General features: G+C 36.0%; 1 protein-coding gene across 1 annotated transcript in view; it reads right to left on the bottom strand.

Annotated features, from left to right (window-relative positions):
* LOC150098126 (photoreceptor-specific nuclear receptor-like) overlaps positions 1 to 17,809 on the bottom strand; it is a 127,136-nt gene that overhangs the window by 74,758 nt on the left and 34,569 nt on the right. The window contains exon 2 of the mRNA XM_090406688.1: positions 7,288 to 7,615. Within this exon, the coding sequence (XP_090262814.1) occupies positions 7,288 to 7,615 (328 nt within the window). The remainder of the gene's footprint in view (positions 1 to 7,287; positions 7,616 to 17,809) is intronic.

The raw sequence follows: 17,809 nt of genomic DNA, 5'->3' as shown, positions 1-17,809 counted from the left end.
AGTAAAATCTCTAATAAAATATGTTACACAACTAAGGATAAAAGACCTCGGTCAGGTATAACATCTAAAAATATCATAATGCCGCCCTCCCTTAACATCAGAGGACTCCACTAACAATTTCAACAAGAGAAGGTGTGGAAGCTAATGCTAGCTTTTAACATCCGGCTCTTGTTCCTGCAGGAAACACATTTTTACCACTATTGAGTATGAAGTACCCCGTAACATCGTTTTGGCGCTTTGACATAAGAAACAGCAACGTATTCCCAGCAGTGTACTGCTGGGAATACGTTGGGAAACGTATTCCCAACATCAGTGGAGGCTACAACAACAGCTCAACCCGCTTCCTTATCAACGGGCATTTATCGGACCCCATTAACATCCAGAAAGAGGTCAAACAGAGTTGTCTTCTCAGTCCGCTACTTTTCGCACTCATTATTGAGCCATTTCTACAGGCAATTAACAACTCTCATGCTGTCAGAGCGATTCCAATACCTCTCACCACGGATGAATCCAAAGTAACAGCATATGTGGATGATGCGGTGGGTACCCTCAGGGACAACGACTCTATCAGGTGCTTCTTACAGAAGTTCAATGTCGGGGCTCGCATTTAATCCCAGCAAAATCCAAATCAAACGTATGGAGTCTGGGACCCAAACAACATCCCTATGGCTCTTGTCCCTACAGAAGATTCCCCCTTTACTATCTTGGGGTGAGAAGGGTCATTTACGGCACAGCCTGTACTCGACATTGAAAATTTCAAAGCAAAAACAGTCGAGTCTCAAGGATTGGTGAAACAGACAGCTGTCACTTTTCTCCAGAGCCACTGTGATCAAAACTATCCTGTGTCCAGCCTACCATTATCAACATCAGGGAGGATCAAGAAAACTGGCTATATAGGAAATCCTTGAAGTTCTTCTGGGGAAATCTACGCAAGGAGGCTGATATCAAGATCCTTCAACTTCCGGAGAGGATGGGACTTCAGCCTCCCCGTCTTGAACATCAGATACCTGAGTAATACAGCTTTCCATTTTAACAGAATACTGGAAACCAACCATCTCTGCAGCTATTGTATTCGGTATTTCAACTAATAGAACAACTCCACTCCTCGGGTATTAACACAGCCGATCCAGAACAACACCTGGTACCAACACTTCTTTAACATCCTTCGTACCGAAGTTCCGGATTTAGGAACCAACATTGGTGAACGGAACGATATTGCAACGAAGTTCTTCAACATCGTGTTCGATTGTTCCGTTGTGCCGTAGGCGAAGAATTAATTTTCATGGATGACAATGGCACACCACATCGTAGACGAGCAGTGGAGATACTTGTCGAGACCGAAGATAGTAAACAATTTATGTTGCCAATACACTCCCCAAATCTCAACCCCATAGAACACGTTTGGAATGCACCAGGGAGACGCATTACTGATCCAAATTCCTCTGTAGAAAACAAACATGGTCTTATCCTTGCTCTGAAGGAGAAGTGGGATTTTGTGAGATGAAGTACGATGTTGTGAGAGCTGCATCGCAGTTCGGGATAGACATATTCTATACTGAAATGTCTCTCCGCATAGTTTTCCGTAAGCACTGGACATTAATTCTTAACTACGTCCTCAGGAAATTTGTAACTTTTCCAAAAATGTATTGCAATTTAATTTCTACAAAATTTATAACACACTTTTTGTATAATATAATTTATTAATATGCTGGCAATAAATTTATATCCACATTTGACTGTAGGCATGAAACTTTTTCATATACAGGCAGGGCCAGATTTAGACTTGCTGAGGCCCTAAGCTATACAAAACCCAGAGGGCCCCCCCCCCACTGTTTTAAATTACATCAGCTGGTCTTTTTGTTTTTTTTTATTTAAGGCCCCAGCAGATTGCGAGGCCCTAAGCTGTAGCTCTTTTAGCTTATACGTAAATCCGGCACTGTATACAGGTAAAAAGTGTAGTTTGTTCTTAGCTTTTGGACACCAGTGTATATAAACTTTTCGAATTAATTTCAGCGTTCCTAGCTAACTAATTCAAATTTTCAAAAGGCTGCGTTCTTTGTCTCTGGAAAGTTAAGTTTTTCTCTCTTTTTTCTTCTTCCAACCCCCCCCCCCCCCAAGAAAACTTGAAACTTAACTCTGGAACTAAGAAACACCGGCTGCAGAACGAACACTATTTAGGATAATAATGCCGTTTAGGGTTGAGAATATAAGATGAAGGCTATTGTCTGCCATGCTCATCGTCATCTACAAGTTCTTCAAACGTTGGTAGCTATGAGCAGCACTACTAGTGCCTACTAATTTTCAAAGTTAGAGATTTCCTTTTTGAGAAATAAAATACATTAGAGGAATAATTCCTTGTTTGTTTGTTTTTTATATTAGATAATTAACAGATTTTCACCTCTTATCCACCAAACTTAATAGGTGATTTATCACAATGTTTTTTTTTTTTTGTTGTTTATTACAATAGTTTTATTTTTCTTCTTTGAGTACTTGATTATTCATCTAGTGGAGTCCAGATTTATTACGCAAAGTTTGTTTCCTGGAATAACATTATGTACACAGTGCGCCCATTAAATAACGTGGCAGCTTTTTTTAAGAGAGTACTGTAAATAGAATTGGGCACATCTGCTTTCCCAAGAGCACATGCGCGTTGCGATAGCTTTATTAGTTCTCACGTAGGATGCTGTGTATGTGTGTATTATATAGTATGTGTGTGTGTGTGTGTATAACAGTCAGATATATACCTGACTCACACACGAAAAGTCCCAAAACCTATAGCAGTGCCATGTGTGGGCAAGAGAATAAGAAGAAAAGGAGGAATCCGCTTACTTTTTTTTTTTTAAACATTGGGGAGAGATGGGATGGAATGGAATGAATGGGGTGGGGCAGGGATGTTGGTTCGGCGAGTTACAAGCTGGACTGTAAAATGGTATTGGTTAGCAGCAACAGCTCTTGTGCTTGGAGAGTGGCCGATGTACAGCAACGCACTGTCCGCGAATGTATCTGTAGAACAGACATAAGACAGAAACTGAACGGCTATAAGAGAGGAATTGAAGTGAATCTCTGTGTGTGTGAGAGAGAGAGAGATTAAGCAGACTACCCTCTTCTGGATGGAATCGAGCAATTTTAGAGAGGACTATTTAATGATCGGAATATTTAACGGCATACTGGGATGATCGCCTATCACGTATACGAAGTTTTGATCGATTCGTAAGATTTTTCCTCTCGAGTCAAAACAACGCCGATTGTTTTCTTTGACATTCATGGAATTGTTCTTAAGGAATTTGTTCTGGAGAGTCAAATAGTCAACAGTCAGCACTACTTCGGTGTCATGCAACGTCTGAATGAACGCAAGAGACGATTAAGAGGAGAGCAGTACCAAACAAACTGCTTACTGCACGATAATGCGAATGAACATTATGCGTTGCACAGTTTCTTACTTTCAAATCTACAACAGGCGTTCGAACACTCTTCATATTCAGAATCGGAGGACTTCTTTTCTTCCGAAAAATGAAATTCAAAGGATGAGGGGTTTGAGTCAGTAGAGATCATCCAGAAGAGTGTGACCGCCGATCTCAAAGCTATACCTTTAGACGCCTAATTTAAATTAGTACGAATGATGTAAACGTTGTATTGAGTTAATAGGAGGTTATATATTAAAATAAATTTATACAATTATCACTTTCATTGTCTCCTACCAAATATTTTCAATATTTCCTCGTACTGTCAACACACATGAGCGCCCTCCTATCTTTTATTTTTTCCTTCCAAGCTTAAATGGTCACACAGGGCTCCAAATAATTAATGATCCATAATTATCTGTAGCCGTGGTGTCATTATGAAATCAAATTCCTCTGATATTTTGAATTAGTAGTCACACATACATGTCACTTCAGGACTTCTCTGCGAAGCTGCTCCAAAAATTTGCAACCCGTTTTATGAACTGTTTCATTCTTCCAATCAGTATCCCCATCAATGATGCTTTTCTTTTCCTTATTTAAGTAGCATGCCCATAATTTCATAACTACTTTCTCCCATACACTTCCATCCTCAGCTGCACTTATTGTTTAAAACTGCGACCGAGGCAGCTAAGAATATGAAGCCAGTGTATTGTGTTTATTAAATACATATATACTCGTCCAGCCTGGATGCGAAGGGGAAAAAAAAACCTGCATCTCTGTATAAAACTTCGTCTTGTACTGAGATGCAGTACATTACGTATCTTGAAAACGTAATATATTTTATGGTGTTATTCAACTATGAATCCATCAGTATTTAGATAGATACCACAACCGCCAAACCAGTCCCGATTAACAAACTAAATTCACAAATTAATAAAGCTACAGAGATGTATAGTGTGTATAATCCAATTAAGTATATAGCTGTCGTTAATTTGATTATCTTATAGCTGCCTTGCTTGTCAAACGCGGGCAATATATTAATGAATTCAAGTTTTGATTTAACAGTTAATATGAGTTCCAGTAACACTAATCTTTTAATCATGCCAGTTTTAAATCATTCATTCCCAGCATCATAAAACACTTCAGAATTTTTCCGTTTCTCTACAAATAACATTATTTAAATAGTTTCGATTTCTCTTTTACGTAGAATCGGCACATATTTTATTGCCAGCTTAAAACAGAAATTGTATCTGGCATATAATCACAATAGATTTAACACCGCACTGATTCATCAAATGCCAGTTATTTTTACCCATATTACTTATCTACCTCCATTTCTCGTTTTCAGAAAACTTATTCTGTTCTCTACTAAATATATTAATAATTCGTAGACAATTCAGCCATATCTCTGAGTCCACATAATCTTTTTTTCGGTGAAACAATTTCCACATTTTTGTGAATTGTCATCTAATAATTCTGTATTTGAAGAACCTTGTGTCTTCTCCCCTTCCCTCTCCTCCCCTCCCCCACACATTATAAAATGTTATGTTTAACTTATTTGTTACTCTTTGCTGTAATCCAGCTATTTTTAAACACTTCCCATAGTCCATGATAGGACCGTTGAGCAGATAATCAGGAAATATTCATCACAGGAATCTTCCAATCTAAACAATTCTTAGATATAAATCTAATATTCCCTTCGCATTTCATAGTCATAAACAAACCGCGCACATGTGACAATTTTCGTACGCGTTCAGACTTTCGCATCCAAATCCTAATGCTACGGAATCGATTTTATTTGTCGTTTTAACCCAATTTGGTTTCTTACTCGTGCCAAGAATAATAATAATAGCAATAATAAAATTACAGATTTCTAACCCTAAGAATATGTAAAAATTATAGTCTAACACTAATGCAAATATAAGTACAATATATTTATAACATTAATAAACTGCTTACAATCGAAACTTACTCTAAATTAACCTTTTGAATGGAAGACACGGACAAAAAAACTGAGCAATTTCTCTAATATAATACGAAATTAGCCACACATTACAAAACTCAACGTACGTCTGCCTCGTACTTCCACTACACAGACAAACACGCCACCTACTTTTTTTTTTTTAATTTTGACAGTTTTTATTTTGAAAAAAAAAAAAACTGTCAAAATAAAACATTTTCATTCACAATTTGACATTTTGTACACTAAGCCTTAAGACCAAAATCTCGTGTTTTTTTAGCAGTATGAGTATATAGCGAAATTAACCATTTTTGTATTTCTGATTAAAAATTCTTTTTTTTTTTCCTAAAATATATTTTTAAAATAAGTGACTACGTAGTCTTGTATAACTGTTATAATACTACATCGGCAAAAGAACGACTCAACAGATTCGATTTTAGGCATTGACCAGAAGAAAGTTTTTCTAGGCTTTTATTTAAGTAGATTTTTTTCTATCGAAAAACCACCTTTTGCTTTTGAAGCTGTTTTTAAGCTGCATAGAGAAAGAGAGTAAGTATCAATAATAAGATTAAATCCCAAAAGTTTTTGCCAACCGAAACATTTCTTAGAACTTCATTCCAGAATGAAGTTCTAGTTCCAGAACCATTTTTGATTCCCTTCCCTCTTGATAGATGGCAGCGTTGTCATCTTAGAAAACTATATAAACTGCAAAATAGTAAGCTACATTTTATAGCATAAAATGCAGGATCTCGGATTATACGTATCATACAAACAGATGTAGGTACGTTTGTGAGATCACAAGCATACATTAATAGCTACCTCCTAGATAAGGACAGAGCCTCAACTGTTTAAGCTGAGGCAATGCATGCTGAATTTCAACTTTCCTGAAATCATCTCCAAACTCTAGCCGTTATGAATTAGTAGGATTATGCTGCCTTTGTCGCATTGTTGTTTTGAAATTACAGCTGAACAACTAAGGATATGAGGTCAGTGTATTATGAGCATGCAATTAAGAGTCATATCTCTTAATTGCATACTCATACGTCGTGCGCTTCTGACCGATTTGCCTGTTTAGTGAAATAGGAAAACCCTATTTCCAAATGAGACCGGTTAACTCACCTTCACATGAAAAAAAAAAAAACCTTTTAAAAGGTACTTTGTCCTAAATGGGATTCTAATCCAGGTCTTTCAAACAAATGATATCGTCGATACTGATACCATTTGTACATTGATCAGAAGACCAAAACTGATGTTTCTGATCTCATTATATGAATTATATGATCTCAGTGTATATAGCGTTTACACTGAGAAAGATGAGAAATTTCCGCTCGGCAAACAGTTGCATTAGCTTGTCCGACACGCGGTTGTTCTTGACGAAGTGGATAGCTTTCGTTTGAGATGAACTATGTCAAGGCAACTCACACAAGACTGCAACAGTGATTGCCATTCGTCTTTAGGTCAGAATTATTATTACTATTGTAAATTTTTCCATGTTATTTTCAGAAACACCACCTAAAAAAATAAATAATAAATAAAATCATTGTTGATACTCTCTCTCTAAATCCCTTATTTCTGCCCTTAGAAATTTTACACAGAAACAATTGGAGAAGAAATTTCTTAGAAGCTGTCATGGGTTGCTAATATCTCCTGCTCCTTCCATGTTTTTTGCAATGCAGCACTGAAAGGTTGTATTGAGGTGCTTTTCTATCCAGAATGATGTTTAATATGCAAAAATTATTAGGATTACTCCCATGACATCCCCACTTTTTAGGTTTTGAGATAGACATTATAAATAAATAAATCTATTTATCTAAATATCATGATTTTTATAGAATATTACGTAACAGAACTCTACTAAAAAAGAAAGAAACCAGTAGGTCCTTATTCATTGCAATTAATAAACTTCCATCTGAATAACGTTCAAACCTGTAAATAAGTTTCCTTCGGACGCTTCTTTTAAAGAATCCGCTACAACCGTTACAAGCAAACACGCCGTAATGCTTTCCGCTTGAGGCGTCACCACAGACCACACAAGAGAGTCCTGGAGAAGTCACTTTAGTCGAACTATCATCACGACCAATGTTATCGGAATCCTCTTTGTTCAACAACCTTTGTGTGGAAGAAAGAAGTGGATAAAAGCCATGTGCTCCTGTTGTCGTATTCGTCACAGTGGTAAATATCTGCGATGGACGGTTAGTGACGGAGAAACAGACTGACCTCTCGATGCTGTTTGGATTCTCTGACATGGAAGAATCTAAGGGATGACAGGATTCAAATGTATTTAATTTAATTACTATTAAATAATAATGATTGTTGGATTTCAAGATTATCTTATAATATACCGTATTAATCTTAAATAAAAAATTTAGAAATATACTAATCTTAGAAAATTTCGATTTCTTTTCTTCTTTTAATTAAGAACATTTAAATCAAACCACTCTTAACATTCACAGACTTACGAAGTATTAGAAATGTAGCGATTTATTCACTAAATGTGTATTACTGAATATATTTTGTCAGATTTTTTAATATCATGGTTTTAATCATGATGTTTAAATAATTTTAACCACGATTTTTGCATGATTTTTTTAAAATAATCATGAATTCTTTAATATATCTCGTATATATTTTGATATTTTTTTAGCAAGCTATATGAGCAATTTAATACAGCAATCATGATTCCGGTTCTAAATATTAAATAAATAAATAATCAAATTTTGGGATCTTTCTATATAGTTTCGTGGATTATTTACCTACAAAGAACAAGGTCAATGCTGAAAGTGTATTCTTTTATTTCTTTTTAAGTAAGTTCTCTACTTTTCCTTTCAAAGTGCTTCGTTGCATTCTATAATCATTCCTAAAATGACATTATATCTGTTGATAATAAACAGTATTAACTTCCTCCATGGAAATCTGTTTGAAAAAAGATCCTAAATAAGTCAGTCCTCCAATGTAATATGTTCTTTTCCAACGAGTGAACAAATGAAATATATCATCTGTTTTCACTAAATCGATGAAGTTTTCAAATATATACAGTAACATTTTAAACAGATTTTTCAAAACACGATACTCGTTCATTGCCAAATTTACAGCCCACACATTATGGATAAACCTTGTATAGTAGTAGTAGTAGATGCATGCCTTGAGGTTAGTATATCTTTAAGAAAAAGCCTAGAAACGTGTGATAGCGCCAGGAAAGAGTAGAGGCGTAAGTCAGTCCAGGAAGCGAAATCCGTTCTTGTGTTGCGATCCAGGTATTATCAAAAGGAAGAAGAGATGAAGATGGATCTTTTGTAGAGAAATAAGGACACAGCTTGTCTTCATTTCACTCGAGAATGGCAAAGAGATCAGCGTATACAGCATTAATTAGGGAAGATCTTGAATCTTGGAATGATTCAGCACTACAAAGTTTGTGAAATGAAAAAGATACAAATTGGTAGAGACTTTCAAGAGATGAAACCATCTACTATATGACGTGTGGTGAACTGCCAGTGGCCACTGAACTGAGGTCGTAAGAAGACTATAAGATAGCCGCTTGAATAGTAGGCCTCTTTATCAGACTTGATGTCTAAAAGTGAGTTAGCCGGTCTCATACAAGGTTGAGAGGTTTTGCCTTGGGAAACTCGAATTTTTGTTTTATCCCACAAAACAGGCAAACCTTCTAAAAGAGCACACGCAATTTAATACATAATACATAATGCACTCATCTCTTAGCCTTAGTTGATTTGGGCGTAAATAAAGGCAATTACACTCGATCAAGTGTCCTTAAGATCTTTGGTTTCGTCATCTTGGAAAATGAAACCATATTAAGTTGTTAGAGTATCTAACGATTAGAAACAATTAGGATACTATAAACACAAAAACATCCTATCTAATTTCGCCCTCTTGACAATTAAACAAAATAAATTACTCTCCGTTAATCTCGAACCACCCAAGGCTCGCTGTTTGTCATCTGGTGACGATTCTCACGAAACGGCCAACACTACCGTCATGCTACAGGCCCTGTATACGTTTCACTAATGTTTGGTCCTTTTTGGTTTAATTTTGAGTTTTCAGACCTTTCCTTTTCAAATTTTATAGGCTATTTAATCAGTTTCCCTTATTGACTGGTCTTATTTATGCATCATTATCAACGCTATTCTCTTACGAGCACATCAAATTTAGTTCCAAATATCATCCACGCCTTCCAAAAATATAGTCAGGTATGCCCTTTAAATTATTCTTCAGTATTAATTAAAATTTTATATTAGTCTTTTACTTAGACTATACTTGGAGATGCGGGGTAGCTCCATTACCTACTAAACTCTATTTTTATATTATCCGAGGTTTTAGTTTATTTATTTAGTTATGCATGATGTGAAATATAAATACACCTGTCAACTATGAGAAAATGCATATCTCCAAAACAAAAGGAATGTACAGAATATTTTTAGATATTACTATGCGTGTTATCCAAATATTACAAGAATAACTTTCTCGTTATATATACTGTATATTTCATCAAATTTTTATCGAATTATATTGCGTGATTACTTAGGAGTAATCCAGTTCATATCTTTTATTAGAAAAAAAAAAGTTCAAGTACATTATCCACCTTCTTCTAAAACAATACTATAAGCTTATATTATGCATAGATTTAATTTTAAATTAAATAATTTTTCAGCTTTCTGTCAGATATGCTTTTATCAACGGTTAATCTTTCATCTGCTATTTTAGCTATACTCTACCAGATTTTCCGTGGTGTGGTTAATGTATTATTGTAAAATCCGTGTCCCTAGACTTTTTGCCTGTCTTACAGGAAGTAAAAATCCAAGTTTCAGCGAACTTCTCCTCTCCAAAGACTAATTAACTTAATCATACCAGAAAAATAGATCTATAAAATGATTCCCGATCACCATTGCAACTGAAACTTCAACCTAACTAATCCTAAACGACCAAAGAGCAAATATCAAATATTATAAACTGAAATCAATTCTCATGAATCATATATATTCAAAACTTTTAATCTTGAAGAAAATGGATGACTTAATTTTATCCGCTACTCCAATGAAGGTCTTGTGACATTCAAATGTACCAAGCAGCAATTAATTACTTTATTTCATATACCTGAGGCGTTTCTCAACTATCTATTTTATGTTTTGGGAAATTGTAATACCGTGTCTCTTGTCAGTAATGGTTATTACTGTGATACCATTCTTTTATAAAACACAAGAAAAAAAAATGAAAATGAATGATGAATACGCTTAGAAAATAATAAAATGCACAATCTCTTCGAAAAATAAATTTGCAAATGTATTCAAAAACAAAGTTTATTTAATTTTCAGTAAAGCTAAAGGCAGACGATTTGAAATCGTCTGCTTTTAGTTTTACTTACTCTATGGTTATTTCATCTGCTTTTTTTTCCCCCCAACTTTAATTCATTCTATTTTGCTTTTAAGTTTTCACACAGTTTTTTTTTTTTTCCCTTTTACCCAGTGTATTTCCTTCGGTTTCTTCATTGTGGTTCCCAACTTTAATGTGAACTCAAGATAGGAAAGAAGCCGTAATTCCAAACGCATCGTGCCCTAAGAACGAAGTCGGTGAAATTTCTTTGCAACACTTCTTTTGTCAATCTGCAGCAAGTCTGTCTCTCACAGTAATCCACTTTTAAAGTTGCAGTCAAGAATGGCGTGACTCCGTCTCTAACAGAGAGGATTTTAGAAAAAAACAACAGACATCTTACCTTCAGAAACAAAACATCGAAACTCTAAATAGTGGCTTAAGGGACAAATAGGATCTGGTCTTAGGTGGTGCACAGTAAGGAATTGACCTACCTCGTAGTTTGGATTGTTTCCGATTGAAAAGAAGCTGACTTTTTCTCTTCTTTCCCTTGTCTTCATTTCGTGTGTGTCTACTCGAATTTCTTGCTGAAAAGTTAGTTAAATAGAATTCTTCAACTAATTCTTAGTCAAATGGGACCTACTACGAAGTAAACGAAGAGAAAGTGAGTAATTCTCACTCTTGCATATTTATCAACGGCTTCAAATCACAAAGGCTGCCGTTTAAGTATTTTCGCGAGTTTAAAATAAAATAAGAACTAGAAAATCGGTAAGAAGTAAAGATAAGAAATTTAAAAAATTTAAATGCATGGATAAAAACACATTGGGGAAAAAAAAATCAAACTATGCACAGCTGTATGTGACGTATACTGAATATTCTTTACTATGTTTAACTAAATAATATATATTTAGTTAAACATATACATGTATATTGAATAATATATATCTTTGATAACAAATGCGTTCAATGAATTGTGTTACATATATTATATCACCACTCAGATGAATGACATTTGACTGGTGGATATAAAACATCAATAACAGAAGGACTGTTTGTCTGTTTACGATTTATGGCAGATGCAAATACGGCTACGAGGTCAGTGTATTATATCCGTAAACTGCGTGTGTTCTGGTTAGTTTGCCTGTTTTGAGGAATAAAAAAATCCACATTTCCGGAAGGGAAAAAAAAAAACGGTCCGCGCGCTTAGCCGAGTGGCTATGCGCTTCGTAACTATATGCTTAGGAAAGGAGTATCCGGTTCGATTCCCGTCGCTGACGTGAGGAGCTTAGGATCTTTCTCAGACATAGCCAAGTTAGCCGGTCTTGGGTGTGAAATGCAGGTTTTTTCTCCCCAGTTAATCTGGGGTTTTTCATCCCGCAAGCAGGCAAACTGGCCTTGAGAACTCAACGCTTCTACAGAGATAAGTATACACCAGGAGACATAGGGCCAGCCACCTTATCCTTGTGTACGGTTGCAGTTAAATAAACAGAAAACCCTCGACACCGCAAGATAAAAAAGGGGGAAAGGAAGAAAAAAAAAAGCCTTCCCTCCTCCCATGAGAATGGCTAATTATCCTTCAAATGAAAATCCCCGAGAAAGGTTCTTCGAATCTTAGACAACATTTGTTTTGGCGTTTTGTCATTAGCTGTGTTCTTCTTAAGCAATTTGGAATCACAAGTGAACATTCTAGATCTTCAATTCATATTTAAAAACATGCGAAACAAATTATCATTGAGATGAAGTCATGATAAATCTGAAACAAAAAAAAATAATTAAATTGAAATTATAATTTCATTACTTAATATCATAATGAAATAGAATAGCATGTTGGAAAAAAAGGTGTTAAAAAATAACTGAATAATTAGAAATAATAATTTTATTCATTCTTAACAAACACGCAGGAATCCCGACTTTGTCGTTCGTTAGTACAAATAATTCGAAGAACTTCTGTTTAGAATCAAACAGCCTAGAATGATTGTTTTACTTCATACAAATGGAAATCCTTTGCTGATTTTTTTGGACACCACGCAGTAATCCTAAATAAGCAACGTGTGCATTCTGTTATGACGATCGAATTATAAACATAAATGCAGTGGAGTGTAATAAATCCAATATAAAATACATTTTCCTCTTCATAAACTTCCAAGTAAGCAGAAGAAATTAATCCGCGTGGTGGAAAATGGAAATAAGGTGGGGCCACCAGGAACAATTACTTTAAATTACAATCTCTTCTGAGCAATAAGATAAAAGTGTATGAAAAACATCGTTATATTTATCATCTTTAAGTATAGGAAAGAGCGTAACTAATAGGCACTAAAGCTTCCCAGATGCATGAAAAGGCAGTATTAAGTCCGAAAGAGTCTTAAGAAAACTCCACCAATCGAAAACGATAATTGAGACTAAAGCTAAAGCAACCACAGTAAGGGGATGGATGTCGAGGGAGGATCGATAATCTGAAAGAGAGGGGGAGGAGTTTAGGGGGGAACGAAATGAAAATTGCAGGGGAAGTCGCTAAATAATGGAAAGCCGCAATATCCGATAGAGCAGCCGGAGAAAATGATGAGAATTCGAGGTAGTTTGATAGCAGCTTGGTTTGAAAGAAGTCCAAAAGAAACTTGGCGAAAAACAGAAGAACACGATAAAGATTCGTAAGAAAGCCACTGGAGGAAGATACAAAAGTACTTTCAGAGAACTACTTTATTGAACTAAACGCCACTGCGGGAAAGAGAGAATGTATGATAGACACTTAAAATTAATTGCAGAGAAAGAGGAAAGGCGAAGGAGGTGGCAAAAAGATAGAGAAAAAGGGAATAAAATAATTTTTAAATGCCAAAATAATAAGAGTGAAAATTTTAAAAATTAGGATGGCCATATTTTGAGAATAGTAAAACAGAATAAATTCTGTAATCTCCATTAGTAGATTCGATTCTTCCATTAGTACTCAATCATTTGAGATGAGATTGTCATCGTCATACGATACTACAGACGATTGGATTCAGTTGTTTGGAATGACTGCCAAAGCAGATAAGGCTATGAGGCCAGTGTGTTGTGTCTATTAATTGTGTGTATTCTGCTTGCTGACCAGTTTGACTTATTTTGTTATTGAAAAATCAGTTTCCAGGAAAAGACACTCTTCCCCCTCCGTATGAGACTGATAACTTACTTTCAGTTAGAAAGACATTTAACGTCCTTGTCCATGACACGATTCGAACTGTGATCTTTGCAGCTCAAGGGTCTTTCAAATGCCATATAGTTAATTTTTTTTTTGTTTCATAGACTGCAGTACATAATGTATAGATTATTTCTATATGTGTTTGGTTCTTGTTTAATTATTATTGATGATGGACGAGAAAACATGCACTTTTGGAAGTTGTATCAATTTCTCTCCCACAAAATACGCGTCATTTTCGATTTTGGATTTTTACTTAAGTGAATGAAAACAAGTCGCTAACAAGAACATTGTACGACCATCATGACAGAGAATTTTTATAGCAGAAAAGATAAATTCATAATATTAACCATCATTAAATTGCCCGAAATTAAGTATATAACATATATGTAGAAATAATAGATTTTTCAAATGAAAAAAAAATGAAAAAAAGTGAAACATTGTTCAATTACAGTTTTACATAATTACTATTCAAGTTATTCAACATCTTCCGAATAAGAACCCCAATGCATAATCTCATTCATTTCATAATTACAAATATGCTTATAACATCCAATTAAGCAAAACAAAAAAAAAAAAACTCTAGATTCAAAAGTATGTATTATTATTACTATTATTATTATTATTATTATTATTGCTATTATTATGGCAACTCCAAGGAGTCCTTAGACTCATCGATGGAGGCCCTAAACATCATATCAAGAACAACTGTTCAGCATTCGCACGGTATCTATCATACTTTGCTTTGAACTCATTTACTTATTTATTTAGTCACAACAAACTCTGGCAGCTTATTCCATTCATTCACCACTCTCCAAGTAAAAAACCTAGTTCTAACATCCTTGCTAACTACACTCTTGCTCAGTTTCCATGGATGGCCCCTGGTTCTTCTATTACCAGTCCTGTTCTGAAAAATTTCCTCTGAATTACTCTTGTAAAAACCCTTCAGTAATTTGAATATCTCAATCATATCACCCCTTTTTCGCCTATCAACCAATTTCTGTAACCCACAGATCTTCAACCTGTTCTCGTAAGGTTCATTCTATAGACCAGCTACCATCTTGGTCACTAGCCTCTGGATCCTCTCTACCTCTTCCCCATCAAGAAGAAACTCAAGGAACCAGATCTCGGCATAGTAGTCAAGATTGGGGTCTTATCAAGACTCGATAAAGAGGAATAATAACTTGCTTATCATTCTCCAGTAACTAAGTGATCTGATGAGCTGATTTAGCCACTTTTGTTATGTGCCTCCTAAACTTCAACTCCGTATCCACCAACACATCCAAATCTCTGGCTTCGTCAACCTCCTGGAGTACAGTTCCACCAATGTGATATACTGCTGCTAATTTTTTCACCCCAAAATGCATAACCTTACACTTTGCTACATTAAACTGATATCCAGTCTCATTAGCCCAGACCGCCAATCTATCCAAATCATTCTGCAAAATTTTGACATCATGTGCATTCACCATTGCTCTACCCAACTTTGCACCACCAGCAAATAAATGAACAGTTCCTCTCAGATCCTTTCCCATATCATTAATGAACAAATTAAATAGCAGTGGTCCAAGAACAGAACCCTGTGGCACACCACTAGTAACCGGCTTTCTTTTTGACTCCACTCCTGAATAAACTACTCTCTGATCTCTCCATCAACCACCCTCCTATCCATCTCCATGTGCTGCAGTTTACTGATTAGGATTCCATGTGGTATCCTGTAAAAGACCTTAGCAAAGTCCAGCAGTATCAGTGTAAATCCATTACCCTTATCTAGTTCAGTCGTCACTGTATTATAAAATGTGAGCAAGTTACTGAGGAATGATCTACCCCTTCACAAAACCATGCTATCCTCCACACAGTATCTCATTTTCATCTATCCATTCCAGGCTCTTGACTATGATATGATATCTCCAAAACCTTGACAACAAGTCCTGATATGCTGATCGGGCGGTAATTTGCAACAGCAGTCTTGGAACCTCCTTTATGCAATGAAATTATTTTCCCCTCTTTCCATCCCCTCGGGACTACTCCAGAGCTGAGACTTAAATTAAACAATATGGTCAAGGGAACTGACAATTCTTTTGCCGCTTCACGTAAGACTCGAGCTGGTATACCATCCAATCCCACAGATGTATTTACATTAAGGTTCTGTAATACACTATTCACCTCCATTTCATTCACTTCAATTCCTCTATCAACCATTCGTTCTCTCATTCCTGCAATATCACAGCCTGGATGATATACTCTTTCAAAGTGTTCGCTTAGTAATTCTACTATTACAGCTGATTCAATTACCTCCCTGCCATCGGCATTCCTTAAAATCATTTTGCCGTATACATTTTTTCTTTTACTTACAGCATATCGAAAGAACTGTTTGGGATTCATTTTAGCTTGCATTGCTAATTTCCTTTCATAATCTGCTTTTGCTTTTCTTACCATACTAGTTACCCTTCTGGCCTTGGCTTTGTACTGTTCGTGTGCCTGCAGGTCACCTTTCTCCTTAAATTTCATCCACAATTGTTTCTATTGTTTCTTTTCTTTTTGCAGCTCAAGCTTAATGGTGTTATTCATCCATTTAACTCCTACTTGATTTACTCTATGGACTCTGGGTATGCAGTCAGCCATTACTTCCCTCAAACGCTCCTTTACCACTTCCCATGCACTATCACCATCCAGCCCTTGCAGTTTAACATGCTATGGCACTGATACTGATCCAAGCAATCTTCTAAGCTTGTCATACTTACCAGCCCGGTAATTCCACCTGTACCCTGTCTTAATTGAAAATTCCACACATTTAGCCACTTCCCAGGTCAAGACCTTATGATCACTCTCATCAATTGGTGGCAATATGCTCATATTCATAATAGTCAATTTCTCAGATGCAATTACTAGGTCAAGCACTCTCGAAACCCTAATATATTCCGTTACATGCTGTCTCAGGTAGTTATCCTTTAGTAACTGCATAAAATTCATTTCCATCCTGCCATTTGTCCTCTCCTCCCTCCAATCAATGTCATAGTTGAAATCTCCCATAATAATTACATGTCCTCCACTCACTGAGTCTATTTACCTATGCATATTATATCTCCATCATCTATTCCATCGCCTGGTCTATAGCAGCACCCAACTGTACATTTTGTTCTGCTGACCTCAATCTCACACCAGATAGCCTCAAATGTGCTCTCTTCACTATTCTGAAGTTTAACTTCTATTCTCTTTGGCTGCAGTTCATCAGCTATCATCAATAACACTCCTCCCCTATTCTTTTCTAAGGAGAGAAAAGAATGATGGGGGGGGGGGGGAGTAGTGTTATTGATGATAGCTGATGAACTGCAGCCAAAGGCAGGAAGGAAATGAATTTTATGCAGTTACTAAAGGATAACTACCTGATATAGCATGTAATGGAATGTACTAGGGATTCGAGTGTGCTTGACCTAGTAATTGCATCTGAGAAATTGATTATTATGAATATGTTCAGGAATCTGTCTTTCCTGAACACACTATACCCTTCACATTCTATCCCACTAAGTACATCATCTTCTGTTAGCCATGTCTCACCAATGCCAATAATCTGTGGCCAGGAAGAACTAACCAAGGCCAAAAATTCCTCCTTTTTATTCTGAAAACCGTTAGTCTACATAAAGTGCAGAAGTTCCATAGCCCCTCCCCACGATAAGCACTACGAACACTCTACTACTGGCGCAAACTGCCTATAAACAACAGTGGAACTGCGCGACGGATAGTGCCGCATTACGCTAATAGCTCGCATCTCACTATGACGTGCATATGCATGCGCGCGTAGCAATATGACACTCTGGTAAACACATTGCTGCTAGCGTCCTTCGCCCGCCTAAGTGCTACAAGATGGATTTTTATTACTTTTTATTCAAAATAAGAGAATTATATAGGATTCTTGATGATAAAATTAAATATTACAAGCAAATATAAAAAAATTAATAA

This window comes from Typopeltis vanoorti, chromosome 16, assembly GCF_054136105.1.
Source record: "Typopeltis vanoorti isolate ZY-2024b chromosome 16, IOZ_Tvanoo_1.0, whole genome shotgun sequence".
Lineage (NCBI taxonomy): Eukaryota > Metazoa > Arthropoda > Arachnida > Uropygi > Thelyphonidae > Typopeltis > Typopeltis vanoorti.
Note: the sequence above shows the minus strand (reverse complement) of the source record. Positions and strands in the feature narration are given on the sequence as shown.